Genomic DNA, 16,146 nt, shown 5'->3' with positions numbered 1-16,146 from the left:
TATCTATCTATCTATCTATCTATCTATCTATCTATCTATCTATCTATCTATCTATCTATCTATCTATCTATCTATCACTGTGTTTATTTTAAATTGATAAATTTGACATTTTTGACACTCAGTAACCCATCATTTTCAAAGTCAAAACATGTTTTCAGTCAGGTTTACCAATTGATTAAAAATCAAAACCTGAACTCTCATTCCTATTAGTATTCAGTCCCTTTGCTCTGGCACTCCACATTGTTGTCAGGTTCATCCTGTGTGCTTTAATCCTCCTTTAGATGTATGTGTCCAGAACTTGACTGGAGTCCACTTGTGGCACACTGATTTAGAAAGGCACACATGTTCCTGTGTATTTCAGGTCCTACGATTCACATTGCACTTCAGGATAAAAACCAAGCCGTGAAATCCAAGAAACTCTCTGTAGATTTCTGCAGTCAGATTGTGGTGAGGCATCAGTCAGGGTCAGGGGCTGAGAACCATTTCTAAAGCTATGAGTCACTTAAAGCTTTTACTTAAATATATTTCAAATTGTGTCATTTTTTTTAATGACTTAAAACTCATTTGTTCAGGAAAGCATTTAACTTTCTGTGGCATTCTGACCCTTTTTTATCAGTTGACCTTTTCTGTCCACTTGCTCAGGATGATTTGTGTTTGTGTCACAGATTATGTTTTTTATTTGTGGTATTTAGTATTTTTATATTTTATACTGGTTTATTGTCTTTTATTTGATTTTAATGCTTGTATATCCTTTGTTTAGTGATTTATGTGAATGTTATATGTATCTAATGTTATATGCATCCTGTTATTTTCCCTGAATTTCTGTAAAGCACTTTGAACTTGGGAAAGGTGCTATATAAATCAAATGTATTATTATTACATATTAATTTATTTCTTCCCTTCCTCTCCTGTATTAAATTATTGATCTAGTGGACTGCTTGGACCCTACGTGCTCAAACCATGGCGTGTGCGTAAATGGAGAGTGTCACTGCAGCCCCGGCTGGGGTGGTCTTAACTGCGAACTGCCCAGGGCTCAGTGCCCCGATCAGTGCAATGGTCATGGGACTTTCATTCCTGACACGGGACTCTGCAGCTGCGACCCAAACTGGATGGGGCCTGACTGCTCTGTGGGTAAGTGTGCAGCCTGCTTTGGCCTCACAGTAACTTTTAAATGACCAAGTATCAAACTATGTCTGATTTGTTTCTTATGTATTAATTAATCTTGGTGTGATTTGTTTCTATGTTTTGTCATGGCCGACTATTTTTCAGATCTAACTTCATTTTATATTATAAAATAATGGAAAGTTTCCTTTCTTTCTGTTTTGATAACCTATTATTGTTTTTGATGAGCAGTCTTCACTCCTTGAGTACGTTTTGTTGTGTATTGTAGCAAGGCATCCTCAGATTCACAAAGTGTTAAAGGGTGCCTGTTACCTCCAAAGGGAACAAGGAGTTTTAATTACAGCGAGGACACAGTTAGTGTATCTGCTGAATAAATCACAACGTAAAGCCTGTTGTCCACCTTTTATAGATCTGCAGAGTCAGTTGGAGTCTTTCAAGCACCACAGCTCAGTCTCTCCTCCTCGTCTCCCAGCACACACGCCTGGCCTCTTTGCCAGCTTGCCAAAGTAAATGTGCCACTTCCACAGCTACCCTCTCTAGACGCTGTTACTTGCTAGCCTTATAATGCTCCACCACCTTAGATTTCATCCCAGAAATCACTCTATGGTTTATGAATCTGAATGCTGCTAGGCTGTATTGTCCTCTAGTAGCACCTGCAATTCACACCCAAGCCCATTTTTTGAGCCTAACCCGCCCCACGTGAATGTCTTTTGCTGCTATCTGCTGAGTCCTCAGCACCTCCATTTAAGTTTTCCCATAACCCCACTGTTTAAATTTTGTTGTATTGTTCTCAATGCAATGACAGTAAAGATATTCTATTATATTATATTGCTGTAGAACCGGGGTCCCCAACTCCATTACATGAGGGCCACAGCGGCTGCAGGTTTTCATTCTGACCCTTTTCTTAATTAATGACCTGTTTTTTTCTGCTAATTAACTTCTTTTAAATTAATTTTAATTGACTTGCTCTTGAAGACTCAAACCCCTTCATCATTTCTCTTTCCTTAATTAGCAGCCAAACAATAATGAGATACAAAATGAGCCAAAACAGGACCAGCAAACTGTGACCATCATACGATATCTGAAAATAAAGAGACAATGTTGATCTGCTGAGGTCCCCCATAACATTTGGCCAGAGCTCTTTGAAAAGTGAAAATGAACAATTTCAGAATTGTATGCTATTGCACAATGAGAGCAGCACCAAGCCATGGAATTAAAGAATGGGTTTAATTAATAATAAGAATCAGCGCCTAATTAAGCAACTAGTTGGAGTGAAATTGGTTGGAGTTTGAGGCCCTGACTTACAGTGCATCCGGAAAGTATTCCCAGCGCATCACTTTTTCCACATTTTGTTATGTTACAGCCTTATTCCAAAATGGATTAAATTCATTTTTTTCCTCAGAATTCTACACACAACACCCCATAATGACAACATGAAAAAAGTTTACTTGAGGTTTTTGCAAATTTATTAAAAATAAAAAAACTGAGAAATCCCATGTACATAAGTATTCACAGCCTTTGCTCGATACTTTGTCGATGCACCTTTGGCAGCAATTACAGCCTCAAGTCTTTTTGAATATGATGCCACAAGCTTGGCACACATATCCTTGGCCAGTTTCGCCCATTCCTCTTTGCAGCACCTCTCAAGCTCCATCAGGTTGGATGGGAAGCGTCGGTGCACAGCCATTTTAAGATCTCTCCAGAGATTTTCGATCAGATTCAAGTCTGGGCTCTGGCTGGGCCACTCAAGGACATTCACAGAGTTGTCCTGAAGCCACTCCTTTGATATCTTGACTGTGTGCTTAGGGTCGTTGTCCTGCTGAAAGATGAACCGTCGCCCCAGTCTGAGGTCAAGAGCACTCTGGAGCAGGTTTTCATCCAGGATGTCTCTGTACATTGCTGCAGTCATCTTTCCCTTTATCCTGACTAGTCTCCCAGTTCCTGCCGCTGAAAAACATCCCCACAGCATGATGCTGCCACCACCATGCTTCACTGTAGGAATGGTATTGGCCTGGTGATGAGCGGTGCCTGGTTTCCTCTAAACGTGACGCCTGGCATTCACACCAAAGAGTTCAATCTTTGTCTCATCAGACCAGAGAATTTTCTTTCTCATGGTCTGAGAGTCCTTCAGGTGCCTTTTGGCAAACTCCAGGCAGGCTGCCATGTGCCTTTTACTAAGGAGTGGCTTCCGTCTGGCCACTCTGTCATACAGGCCTGATTGGTGGATTGCTGCAGAGATGGTTGTCCTTCTGCAAGGTTCTCCTCTCTTCACAGAGGACCTCTGGAGCTCTGACAGAGTGACCATCGGGTTCTTGGTCACCTCCCTGACTAAGGCCCTTCTCCCCCGATCGCTCAGTTTAGATGGCCGGCCAGCTCTAGGAAGAGTCCTGGTGGTTTCAAACTTCTTTCACTTACAGATGATGGAGGCCACTGTGCTCATTGGGACCTTCAAAGTAGCAGAAATTTTTCTGTAACCTTCCCCAGATTTGTGCCTCGAGACAATCCTGTCTCGGAGGTCTACAGACAATTCCTTTGACTTCATGCTTGGTTTGTGCTCTGACATGAACTGTCAACTGTGGGACCTTCTCTAGACAGGTGTGTGCCTTTCCAAATCATGTCCAGTCAACTGAATTTACCACAGGTGGACTCCAATGAAGCTGCAGAAACATCTCAAGGATGATCAGGGGAAACAGGATGCACCTGAGCTCAATTTCGAGCTTCACAGCAAAGGCTGTGAATACTTATGTACATGTGCTTTCTCAATTTTTTTATTTTTAATAAATTCGCAAAAATCTCAAGTAAACTTTTTTCACGTTGTCATTATGGGTTGTTGTGTGTAGAATTCTGAGGAAAAAAATGAATTTAATCCATTTTGGAATAAGGCTGTAACATAACAAAATGTGGAAAAAGTGATGCGCTGTGAATACTTTCCGGATGCACTGTAGTTGGTCTTCTGCTGGCTAACGCTCTTCACATTTGGGTGCCATTTTAGGAAGGAAGTGAAGCAATTCAGGGGAACAAATCTTAAACAAAGAAGTCAATTAAAATGAAAGGAGTTAATTGGCAGCAAAAACAGGTCACCAATTAAGAAAAGGGTTAGAATGAAAACCTGCAGCCAACTGCGGCCCTCCAGGACTGGAGTTGGAGACCCCTGCTGTAGAAGAATGCCTTTCACATATATGGCACCCTCCCCTACTCCTGTGACATGCTGCCTTCACGTGCTCTCCGAGTTGTGACGCTTCACCTTCCTGCTTCATTGAGTTCACGCCTGTTTCTGGTCGGACTGTTTGGAAAAATGCTATTGATTTGGTACTAGGGCTGCAAAAAAAAAAAAAACAAATGTAAAGATAAACTCAAATTTGTGCGTAAATATCAAGCAAAATAAATGTACTCAATATGTACCACCAAGTGCATTTCGAACAAAAAATGGCATTTTTAGGCTATGGTTGCCACTTTTAATGTGGAGAAATAAGGAACAATACCCCAGCAAGGACTTGATGCTCTAATACATATGGCTGGATTGAAAGGCTATACATGGGTCTCCCTTCAGGTATTTCATGTGAGCCTTATAAAGTGTCATGTGTACGAAAATACAGAACAAATCATACTCACTATCAGTTCAATACAGAACTCGTCTTTTACTTTCCAATTACTCGATGAGTCTGAATTTTACAGGACAGTTGGCAACCCTGTTTTGTGCTCACCAGGTTATATGTTTTATCTTAAACAAATGACTAAGGTGAAAGGTGAGCGTTCTGTCACAACTCAGACGATTTTGGTAGCTTTGTTTTGTCCGAATCATCAGAGTTGTAATTCCAAGTTCGTTGAGCATTCACATCGATGACTCAGTCTTACCGTCTGCACGAGAGCACGTGAATGCAGGAACAGCCCTTCTTATATCTATGATGGCAGTCAGAGGCCTGGATTTGTCTTTATTTTGATGGCTCCCATTTAGCCTTTGTCCTTTTGGCTTCCAGTGTAGCCCCCCATGCAAGTCGGGCAGGCAAACCTGTCAATTGTGAAAGTAATTTTTGAGATTTTTGTGTTGGAGTCTTATGTAAAATAACTATGATGCTTTTTCATCTGTTAATAATTTCCTCTACATGTTTTTTTCTTTCTCAGCTTTGTTGTTTGTTTTTCTGCCGAGCTTAACTTTGCCTAACACCTCAATTTTGTTTCTTTAAGAGAAATGCTAATATATAGCAGCAGCTTGTGATGTCAGATAACAAGACCATGTTCTGAAATCATTTTAAGTATACATGATGGTGTGGAGGCTTGTATAAACTGATCAAGAGAAGGGCTGTGCCAAAGGGTAATACTTGTGATGGCAAATTCAAGTGAGAAAGAGGGGGTCTTGCGTTAATATTGTTTATGCATCTTTCTACGATCTGAACTTCAAATGTTCAAACTGTTATATCCTTAATACAGACATTAAAGTTGGTGGGACAAGTGAAAAGCAAACCAATATGATGATAGGTAGATCTATCTATCTATCTATTATATAGTGCCTTTCACATCTATCTATCTATCTATCTATCTATCTATCTATCTATCTATCTATCTATCTATCTATCTATCTATCTATCTATCTATCTATCTATCTATCTATCTATCTATCTATCTATCTATCTATCTAAGCAAAAGAAGGTTATTACTGTGTTTAATATGGGAATTTTTGTTTGAGTCCAACTCAAACCAGCCTGTCTGGCACCAACAAACAGGCCACAGTCCCCATCACTGAGATCACATTGTTTCCCCATTCTGGTGTTTGATATGAACATTACCTGAAGCTCCTGACCTGCATCTGCAGGATTTTATATATTTTGCTGCTGTCATGTGATTGGCTGATTAGATAATTGCATGGATAAGCAGGTGTACAGGTGTTCCTAATCATTTGCTCAGTGAGGGTCTATAGTTTGGTCCCTTAATGGTATCCAAATAACAACGAGCAGAGCAGACACCCAGGGAGATGACACTGAATGCTGAAAGTCTTCGACTGCCTCTGCATCAGCCCAACTGACATCTTCAAAAGTAAATAGAAGAGCAGAATGCAAATGGTGATGAAACTCTTAAGAACAAAGTAAAAAAACACTTAAGTTATCCCCATGTACCATACCTAAATGGCTGACACATTCTAATTAAAATTTACCAAATTAAGTTTTGTAATTTCTGCATTGATCCCAAAACACTGAAACTGGGAAATAAGAGTTTTGCTTAATTAGGCTAGGAGTTCAATTAAAACAAGACTTTCTTCGGAACAAAACCCCAAGGCCTGGTTTAATATGCACATATTTTGGTATGTGGGTGAAAAACTGGAGAATTTGGACATGAGGGGAACATCCAGACTTGACAGAGGCCATAAGTGAGCTGCAGTCTGCCTGAGCGGAAATAAAGCAGGGCTGACCGTGCCATTGCACCGTGCTGCCATTTATAACATAAGGGTTTGTTTATTGCTGTGTACCATGAAATTGCTTTTGGCAGTGGCAGTAGTAGTAGTAGTTTTGTTATTTTAGACTGCAGAGTTTTATGTCTAAACAAAAGGCAACATGTTTCAGGCAACACATACTGCTTCACCAGAAAAATAACAGTGGTACAAAATACATAAAGGAATCCGAATAAAAGCCTGTTAATAGATAACTTGTTTTATATAGTCAAGTCAGTTTTATTTATAGAACCCATTTAAAAACAGGAGTTGAACAAAATGCTGAACAGCTTCCATAAATACACCAATACAAATATTATATACAGTATATATATACAGTATATATATACAGATATATATATATATATATATATATATATATATATATATATATATATATATATATATATAGTGATAAAGGCGCTAAATTGTGCCCGACCCGGCACAGACTGACGCAGAGGCACGTGTAAAATAACAAGACTTTTTATTTTTCTTCAGGTGGAGGGCATGTCTTCCCCGTAATCCCTCCAGCCACAATACAGTCCCAAATCAAGCACTTAGCCAACACACAAACACTTTTCTCTCCACCTTGGCACCACCACTCCTCCCAGGCAACTTCGTCCTCTTCCTCCCGATTCTGGCTCATGAGTGGTGGATGCTGGCCCTTTTATAGCCCATCCAAAGTGCTCCAGGTGCTTGATCACCTGTGGCTAGTTGCACCTCTGGGCAGGGCTGTAGAGATGGCCATAAAGGGTCCAGGATCCATGCAGCACACCCTATTGGCCACCCCAGATCCCCACAGGGTTGTGGAGAACTCCATCTCCCATGGAGCCCTGCGGGAAACTGAGGCACCAGCGTCACCCAGGGATGCTGCCACCAAGCGTCCCAGGGGAGGTACTGAGGATCCCATGGCTACTCCCCCAGAAGATAGATAGATAGATAGATAATGAAAGGCATTATATGATAGATAGATAGATAGATAGATAGATAGATAGATAGATAGATAGATAGATAGATAGATAGATAGATAGATAGATAGATAGATAGATAGATAGATAGATAGATACTTTATTAATCCCAAGAGGAAATTCACATGCTCCAGCAGCAGCATACTAATAAAAAACAATATTAAATTAAAGAGTGATAACAATGCAGGTAAAAACAGACAATAACTTTGTATAATGTTAACGTTTACCCCCCAGGTGGAGTTGAAGAGTCGCATAGTATGGCGGAGGAACGATCTCCTCAGTCTGTCAGTGGAGCAGGATGGTGACAACAGTCTGTCGCTGAAGCTGCTCTTCTGTCTGGAGATGATCCTGTTCAGTGGATGCAGTGGATTCTCCATAATTGACAGGAGTCTGCTGAGCGCCCGTCGCTCTGCCACAGATGTCAAACTGTCCAGCTCCATGCCAACAATAGAGCCCGCCTTCCTCACCAGTTTGTCCAGGCGTGAGGCATCCTTCTTCTTTATGCTGCCTCCCCAGCACACCACTGCGTAGAAGAGGGCACTCGCCACAACCGTCTGATAGAACATCTGCAGCATCTTATTGCAGATGTTGAGGGATGCCAGCCTTCTAAGGAAGTATAGTCGGCTCTGTCCTTTCTTACACAGAGCATCAGTATTGGTAACATATGCAGCAGGGGCGTCCCGCCCTGGCTTGGGACCCGGCCACCCGTTATAATATATATATATATGTATATATACTAGCTGTCCCCTGTGGCTTCACCCACGTATTAGTGAAACAGGACAGTGAGGAGGGCCCCGCCCAGCTCCCCACTCCTGATGTCACTCTTCCTCCTCCCCTCATCCCACAGCCTCTGTCTCGGATTAGTGCAAATATATCACCCCTGCAAGCGAACTATGATTCTTAGCGTGATGAGAGAAGTCGCAAAATCAACCGGAATGTTCAAGCAAATTACAGAAAAAAAAGATCTAAGGTCTAAATCTGTTAAGTAGTTCTCTTGTTCTCTAACTAAGCAGAGTTAAGGTTACGCCCCGAGGCAGACGCGTGAGTGAGGAGGGCCCTGCCCCGCTCCCCACAGCCTGATGATTAAAAAGTGTTCCTTTAATTTTTTTGAGCAGTTTATATTCAACAATTTGAAATTGGAGTGACAAGGAGCTGGCGTCCTTCCTGACTGCATATAATAGAATATCCATATATGATGAGAAATTCACAGTTGTGGGACCTGGAGCCTAGCAAGACAAGATGACCGTTCATTGAGGGTTTCATATAAGTTTATATAACTTAATAGGACACTTGAAAGGAGCCTACCCTATCTGTATTGGACATGGCCAGGCATCGGCTTGAATTGCAAGAACCATGCAGCTTTGTTTAATTTTATATAACAGAACTAGTTGCCTGTGGTCTTCAGGACAGAAAACAACCTGAAGACCCCCCTAGGACAGGGGTGGACAAAGTCGTTCCTGAAGGGCTGCAGTGGCTGCAGGTTTTTGTTCTAACCCAGTTGCTTAATAAGAAGCACTTATTGCTCAAGTAACACTTCTGCTTCACTTTAGTGGTCTCGCTCGTTAATATTTTGAACGCTTATTGCTTATTTTAGTCTTAAACAGCTGTATTCTCGGTTTTTAATTGCTCCTTATTAGCAATTAGATGCAGATGACAAAGGAAAGCAGCAGTTCTCCATTTAGCTTACTTCCATTTACGCCCGTGTGTATTTGTCGTGCACTATTGGGTTTAATTAAATACTTGGAAGAAAAGTGAAAAGAAAAAAGTGAAGGACTGAGAATCACTCCTCCATTTTAGACTTCAAATCATTTGGATGATATCCTTAGAAAGGAAACAAAAAATCTAGGATATGAGAATGGCCTGATATGGCAGAGTTAAAGCACTAACAAGCCATGAAATTTAATTATTGGCAAGGATTGTTTTCTAATTGAGCAACTGGGTTGAATCAAAACCTGCAGCCACTGCAGCCCTCCAGAACTAACTTTGCCCACCCCTGCCCTAGAAGTTTTACTATATTAGCAAACTTGGAGAAATGTCGGCTAACTCCTAAGAATGAGCCAGTGCAGAGGACGTGACCCCACCTGTGGTTGCTATCCCATTGCCTTTCGTAAGAGGACACTTGCAATGCCATATCCTAGCCGAATAGATGGCATATGAGTCCTGCTAATCTTTGTCTCGAGAAAATACCTCCAGACAGACAATGTTTTTAGTGAAAACTTCAAGCCTTGCCCTCTGTTGCTGGGGTGTTTCACTTGCATGTTGTTGAGCCATGACGTTTGCTTCGTTTCAACGTTGTGTCATTGGCCTGACGTTGTTGTTGCGCCGTTGCATTTGCTGCACACAGGTCTTTCATAGTGAGAAGTGAGGTGCATGCATGCGCCATCTAGTGGCTGTGGTTGAGCGTCAGCAGAACAAACATCTCCTTATATATATGTTACGGCCAAAACCCGAAATTGGCCAAAGCGGGAAATGTCCGGCCAAAGCGGGAAATGGCCAATGTCGCTGTAAATTGACCGGCCAATGTCCGATCTTTTCCTCGATTTCGGGATTTGGCCAGCCAGTTTGCGAAATGGCATGGGGCGATTGGCCAAAGTCGGAAGGAGAAAGGCATGAGCAGCGATTTGTTGCGCACTTAGTAGTGCAATTGCGTTGAGTGTAGCCTTGGCGGCTCATGTTCAGAAAGCGGACGCCACTTGGTTGTTTCACAATAATTAAGATCAGGTATATAAGTAGATTTCACATTTCTGTTATCATTTTAGCAATAAAATAGTGACTTAACATCAGGGACCTATTTTATTGACCTTAAGGTTAGTGTTTGGGCGAGGGGAAGGCCGCCTCAAGTGGCGTCTGCTTCGTTAAACAAGACCCGCCTTGAGCAGTTTCTCGTGCAGAATGGAAAACTCACTTCTGAATCTGCATCTGAACATTTTTAAGCATCTTCGCACCTTGAGCGGACAGTCTTACATTAGCACATCGGATTTTGACCAGGGAGTTCTCGCCACTTCGCGAAATGGCTGGCCAAAATAGCATATATGCCGGTCATTTCTAGTACTTCGGACTTTGGCCACACCTCGTGGCCAAAATGCGAAATGGCCAGTCAATTCGGGAACTGGCTGAACTTCGGGTTTTGGCCGTAACATATACACACACACACAGGTCTTTCCTTAATAAATGTTGTCACAAAAGATTCGACAAAGAGTCCCCACTCGGAAACTCGGCCACTGTACTTTCCCACCTGGATATGTATTAGGTTGGGGTCCTGGTTCCTCAGGAAATCCACCATCCTGCCGACTATGCCAATGTCACAAAAAGGTTTGGGGCAACCACCTGTATATTATTCCCTGGCTGCAAAATGGAGTCAGGAATCAAAAGAGATGTGAACAGGTTGGAGTCCAGTACAGAACTGCCCTGTTGGCAAAAAAAAAAAAATGGCGGTTTAAAGGCAGACTGGTGGAAGTGACGTCATCTCTGGGGACAGAACCGGAAGTGATGTCATTGTGTCCAGGGAGCAGAAGTGGCATCATTGAGGCCAGAACTGGAAGTGACGTCATCGAGGTCAGGCAGAATTTCCTGTAACTGGTCCGCAGAGGAATGAGAGAAAGAGTTAGTGCAGTTCGCCACCCCCTGGTTTGGCATAGATAGATAGATAGATAGATAGATAGATAGATAGATAGATAGATAGATAGATAGATAGATAGATAGATAGATAGATAGATAGATAGATAGATAGATAGATAGATAGATAGATAGATAGATAGATAGATAGATAGATAGATAGATAGATAGATAGATAGATAGATAGATAGATAGATACTTTAATTACTCTCATTCAGGCCCTTTAGCTGCCTCCCATGTGCACGTGTGTGACAATGTCTAATAGAGTACAGGCAGCCCAGTGATGCAGAGGTGGCGCCACTGCCTGGCATTAAAGAGACCAGAGTTTGCATGGAGTTTCTCTGTGTGGGTTTCCTCCAGGTTCTCCGGTTTCCTCCCACTGTCCAAACACATGCATGTTTGGTGAATTGGCCCAGGTGGGTGTTTGGTGTTGTGGATGTTTGTTTGCCCTGCAATGGACTGGCGCTCTATCCAGGGTTTGTTCTTGCATTGAAACTTATGCTAGCTGGGTTCAGCTTCAGTACCCCCCACAATCCTGGTCTGGATTAAGCAGGTTAGAAAATGGCATGACTTAATAGGGCACATGAAGGAAGTTTATCCTATCAGCATCAGACAAGGCAGGTGCCATGCTCTCTCCCGTCCATACGTGTTTACTAAATCTCTCTCCTATGAGGCTGAGACAAGTCCAGTCTGATATTAAGACTTCTTATGTGATAGTTGTGCCAGTGTGCCTTTAAAAATGCCACTTTGCATGCCACTTTGCTCCACATACAGCTTCTCCTGTTGCTAGGTTACACTCCTCTCTGTGAACACACCTGCCACCTTTTCAAATTTAATATTTAAGCATGTTATGTGGACTCATCAGTATTACATCTTGAAATTCCTGTGGCATCTACTACTGGAATACCCTCTTGTTTCTCAATGTCTATTGTTCTCTGAATCCATATTTTTTTTTTCTGATGACTGTTTTTAGTGCACCACCTCATGCCCATTTTGCCCCACTATGCCTTATTTTTGTGCTGCTCGTGAGCGGTTCTTGGAACCTTACAAGGTGGCATGTGCCTTTTTTTTTCTAAAAATGTGTAAAATCTTGCAAACCAATTTGCAACAACTGAAAAATTACAGTGCCCTCCATAATGTTTAGGACAAAGACACATTTTTCCTTGGTGTACCCCTAAACTGCTCCACAGTTTAAAATCGCAAATCCAACAATTCCAATGTGATTACAGAGCACATTGCAGACTTTCATTTTAAGACACACACCGTGTAGATATGAGAACACTTTTTTTCTGTACAGTCCCCTCATTTCAAGGCACCATAATATTTGGATATAGTAATGGCAGGTCTATTAAAGCCGTCATATTTAGAACTTTGTTGCATATCACTCACATGCACTGACTGCTTGAAGTCTGCGATTCATAGACATCAGCAGGAGCTGAGGGTCTTCTCTGGTGATGCTCTGCCAAGCCTCTAATGCGGCCATCTTCAGCTCCTGCTTGTTTTGAAGGTTAAGTTTTCTCTTCAGCATTTGGAATGCCTGCTCAGTTGGATTAAAATTGGGTGTGTGGTTTGGCCATTCCAGGATTTTCCAGTTTTTAGCTTTTAAAAATGCCTGCATTACCTTTGAAGTATGTTTAGATCATTATGTTGTTGTAGGATGAAGTGCCATTCATTGAGTTAGGAGCCCTTTACTGGAACTTGAGCAGTTCAGATGTTTCTCTACCCTCTGAATTCATTGTGCCACTGCTGTCAACAGTTCCATCATCAAAGAAGAGAAGTGTGCCAGGACCTGTGGCAGCCATACATGCCCAAGCCGTAACACCCCCAGCACCGCCATGTTCAACAGATGAGGTGTTCTGCTTTGGATCTCAGGCAGTTCCTTTAGGTCTCCTCACTCTGCTGTTGCCGTCACTCTGATCAGGTTCATCTTTGTCTCATCTGTCCACAAGACCTTTTTCCCAGAATTCTGTAGGCTCTCTGAAGTCCTTTGTCACAAATTGTCATCTGGCCATCCTGTTTTTTGTGGTTTTCATCTTGCAGCGTGTCCTCTGTATTTCTATTCATGAAGTCTTCTGCTGATAGTCATCTCTGACACATCCATATCTGCCCCCAAAGACTGTTTCTGATCAGTTGGACAGATGTTTAGGGGATTTTTCTTTACTATAGTGAGGATTTCTTCTGTCGTCAGCAGTGGAGGTCTTCCTTGGCCTACCAGTCCATTTGTGATTACTGAGCCCACCAGTGTGATAATCCAGACAGTTGATTTTGGTCATCATAAGGTTTCACTGATGTCTCCAATGGTTTGATTCTTGTTTATCAACAACAACAGCATTTATTTCTATAGCACATTTTCATACAAATAATGTAGTTCAAAGTGCTTTACATGATGAAGAAAGAGAAAAAAAGATAAAGTAAGAATTAAAATAAAACAACACTAATTAACATAGAATAAGAGTAAGGTCCGATGGCCAGGGAGGACAGAAAAAAACAAAAAAATTCCAGACGGCTGGAGAAAAAAATAAAATCTGCAGGGGTTCTGAGGCCACAAGACCACCCAGCCCCATCTGGGCATTCTACCTCACATAAATGAACAGTCCTCTTTGTATTTTAGGGTTCTCATGGAAGGACTTGATGATGATAGTCATGTAGACTTCTGGCTTTTAATCCATCAATGTAGGAACATCATGGTGCTTTGATTAGGTGGTGGTGGTGGTGCAGGTCGCCACCACAGAAAACCGGGAAAAGAAACAGAAGAGAGAGTAGGGGTTAGTATGGATTTTGGAGCCACCATGAATAGTAATGATAATTAATTGAATATGCAGAGCATCAGGATTAAACTAAATTGAAGTTATGAGAAAGCCATGTTAAAGTAATGTGTTTTTAGTAGATTTGTAAAGTGCTCCACTGTATCAGCCTGGCGAATTCCTACTGGCAGGCTATTCCAGATCTTAGGTGCATAACAGCAGAAGGCCACATCACCACTTCTTTTAAGTTTAGCTCTTGGAATTCTAAGCAGACACTCATTTGAAGATCTAAGGTTATGATTTGGAATATAAGGTGTCAGACATTACGATATATAAGATGGAGCGAGATTATTTAAGGTTTTGTAAACCATAAGCAGTATTTTAAAGTCAATTCTGAATGACACAGGTAACCAGTGTAGTGACATCAAAACTGGAGAAATGAGCTTGGATTTTCTTCTCCTAGTTCGGATTCTAGCAGCTGCATTCTTCACTCGTTGCAAACGTTTTATGTCTTTTTTGGGTAGTCCTGAGAGGAGTGCGTTACAGTAATCTAGTCGACTGAAAACAAACGTGTGAACTAATTTCTCAGCATCTTTCAATGATATAAGAGGTCTAACTTTTGCTTTATTTCTTAAGTGAAAAAATGCTGTCCAAGTGATCTGATTAATATGCGATTTAAAATTCAGGTTACAGTCAACAGTTACCCCTAAATTCTTTACCTCTGTCTTGACTTTTAATCCTAATGCATTAAGTTTGTTTCTAATAACCTCATTATATCCATTATTGCCAATCACTAAAATTTCTGTTTTCTCTTAATTTAGCTTGAGAAAATTACTATTCATCCATTTAGAAACACAAGTAAGACATTGTGTTAGTGAAACAATAGAGTCAGGGTCGTCAGGTGCAATTGATAAATACAGCTGTGTGTCATCGGCATAGCTGTGGTAGCTCACGTTATGCCCTGAGATAATCTGACATAACGGAAGCATGTAAATCGAAAAGAGCCGCGGACCCAGAATAGAGCCTCGTGGAACACTATATAGGATATCATGTGTCTTTGAGTTGTAAGCACCACAACTAACAAAGAATTTTCTACCTGCCAGGTAGGATTCAAACCAATTTAAGACGCTGCCAGAGAGGCCCACACATTGATTAAGGAGATTTCTAAGAATAGTGTGATCAATAATCAGCCTCATAATGGCTTCTTTCATTGGCGCAGCTCTTGTCCTCATGTTGAACAATGGCAACTACAAACTCCAAAGGGTAGATGCAAGCTGAGTTATTTTATGAAGCAATGAAACTCACCCAAGGAATCACAAACACCTGTGACACCAATTGTCCCAAACATTATAGTGTCCAGAATTGGGGGTCCATGTAGAAAAAAACGTTGTGTCTACATGGTGTGAGTGAAATCTCTGCAAATCCTCTTAAATGAAAGTCTGAAATGCGCACTTTACTCACATCTGAATTGTTTGATTTGTAATTTTAAATTGTAGAGCAGAGAGGGAAATCAAACGTTGTGGCGGGCACTGTATCTCTGTAGAACAAACCCTTGCTCAGAATCATTAGGATGCTAACATGGCCTAGATATCTCGTGGTTGCACTAAAACCAGGCTTGGGCAGATGTATGGCAGATTAAATTTAATGTAAGCCAATAAGAAGTATTACACATAGGAAGTAAAAATGTGATTTTTAGGTCTGAAAATCAAAAGTAGGCCTTATGAAAGGGAGTTAGGCGTCAAAGTGGAGTCGTCGCTGTCAACTGCCAGACAGTGTTCAGAAGCCATTAAGAAGGCTAACAGAATGTCAGGTTATATAGCGCCTTGACGTGTGGAGTACAAGTCACAGGAGGTTCTGCTCAAGCTTTATAACACACTGGTGAGGCCTCTTCTGGAGTACTGGGGGCAGTTTTGGTCTCCAGGCAACAAAAAGGACATAGCAGTGCAAGAAAAGGTCCAGAGAAGAGCAACAAGGCTGAGTCCAGGGCTACAGGGGATGAGTTATGAGGAAAGATTAAAAAAGCTGAGCCTTTAGAGTTTAAGGAAAAGAAGATTAAGAGGAGACCTGACTGGAGTGTTTAAAATTATGAAGGGAATTAGTCCAGTGGATTGAGACGGTGACTTTAAAATGAGTTCATCAAGAACACGGGGACACAGTTGGACACTTGATAAGGGTAAATGTCACACAAACATTAGGGCGTTTTTCTTCACACAGAGAACCAGAGACACATGGGATAAGCTACCAAGTAGTTTGGTAGACAGCAGGACTTTAGGGA

The 16,146-nt window shown here is 41.5% G+C and overlaps 1 protein-coding gene across 5 annotated transcripts in view; it reads left to right on the top strand.

Annotated features, from left to right (window-relative positions):
- Positions 1-16,146, top strand: part of tenm2b (teneurin transmembrane protein 2b) — a 1,820,998-nt gene that overhangs the window by 1,559,223 nt on the left and 245,629 nt on the right. For all 5 annotated transcript variants that reach the window (XM_051934201.1, XM_051934200.1, XM_051934199.1 and 2 more), the window contains one exon: positions 931-1,131. In XM_051934201.1, coding sequence (XP_051790161.1) covers positions 931-1,131 — 201 coding nt within the window. The remainder of the gene's footprint in view (positions 1-930; positions 1,132-16,146) is intronic.

This window comes from Erpetoichthys calabaricus, chromosome 11, assembly GCF_900747795.2.
Source record: "Erpetoichthys calabaricus chromosome 11, fErpCal1.3, whole genome shotgun sequence".
Lineage (NCBI taxonomy): Eukaryota > Metazoa > Chordata > Cladistia > Polypteriformes > Polypteridae > Erpetoichthys > Erpetoichthys calabaricus.
The sequence above is the reverse complement of the archived record's forward strand: the minus strand, read 5'-3'. Positions and strand labels throughout refer to the sequence as shown.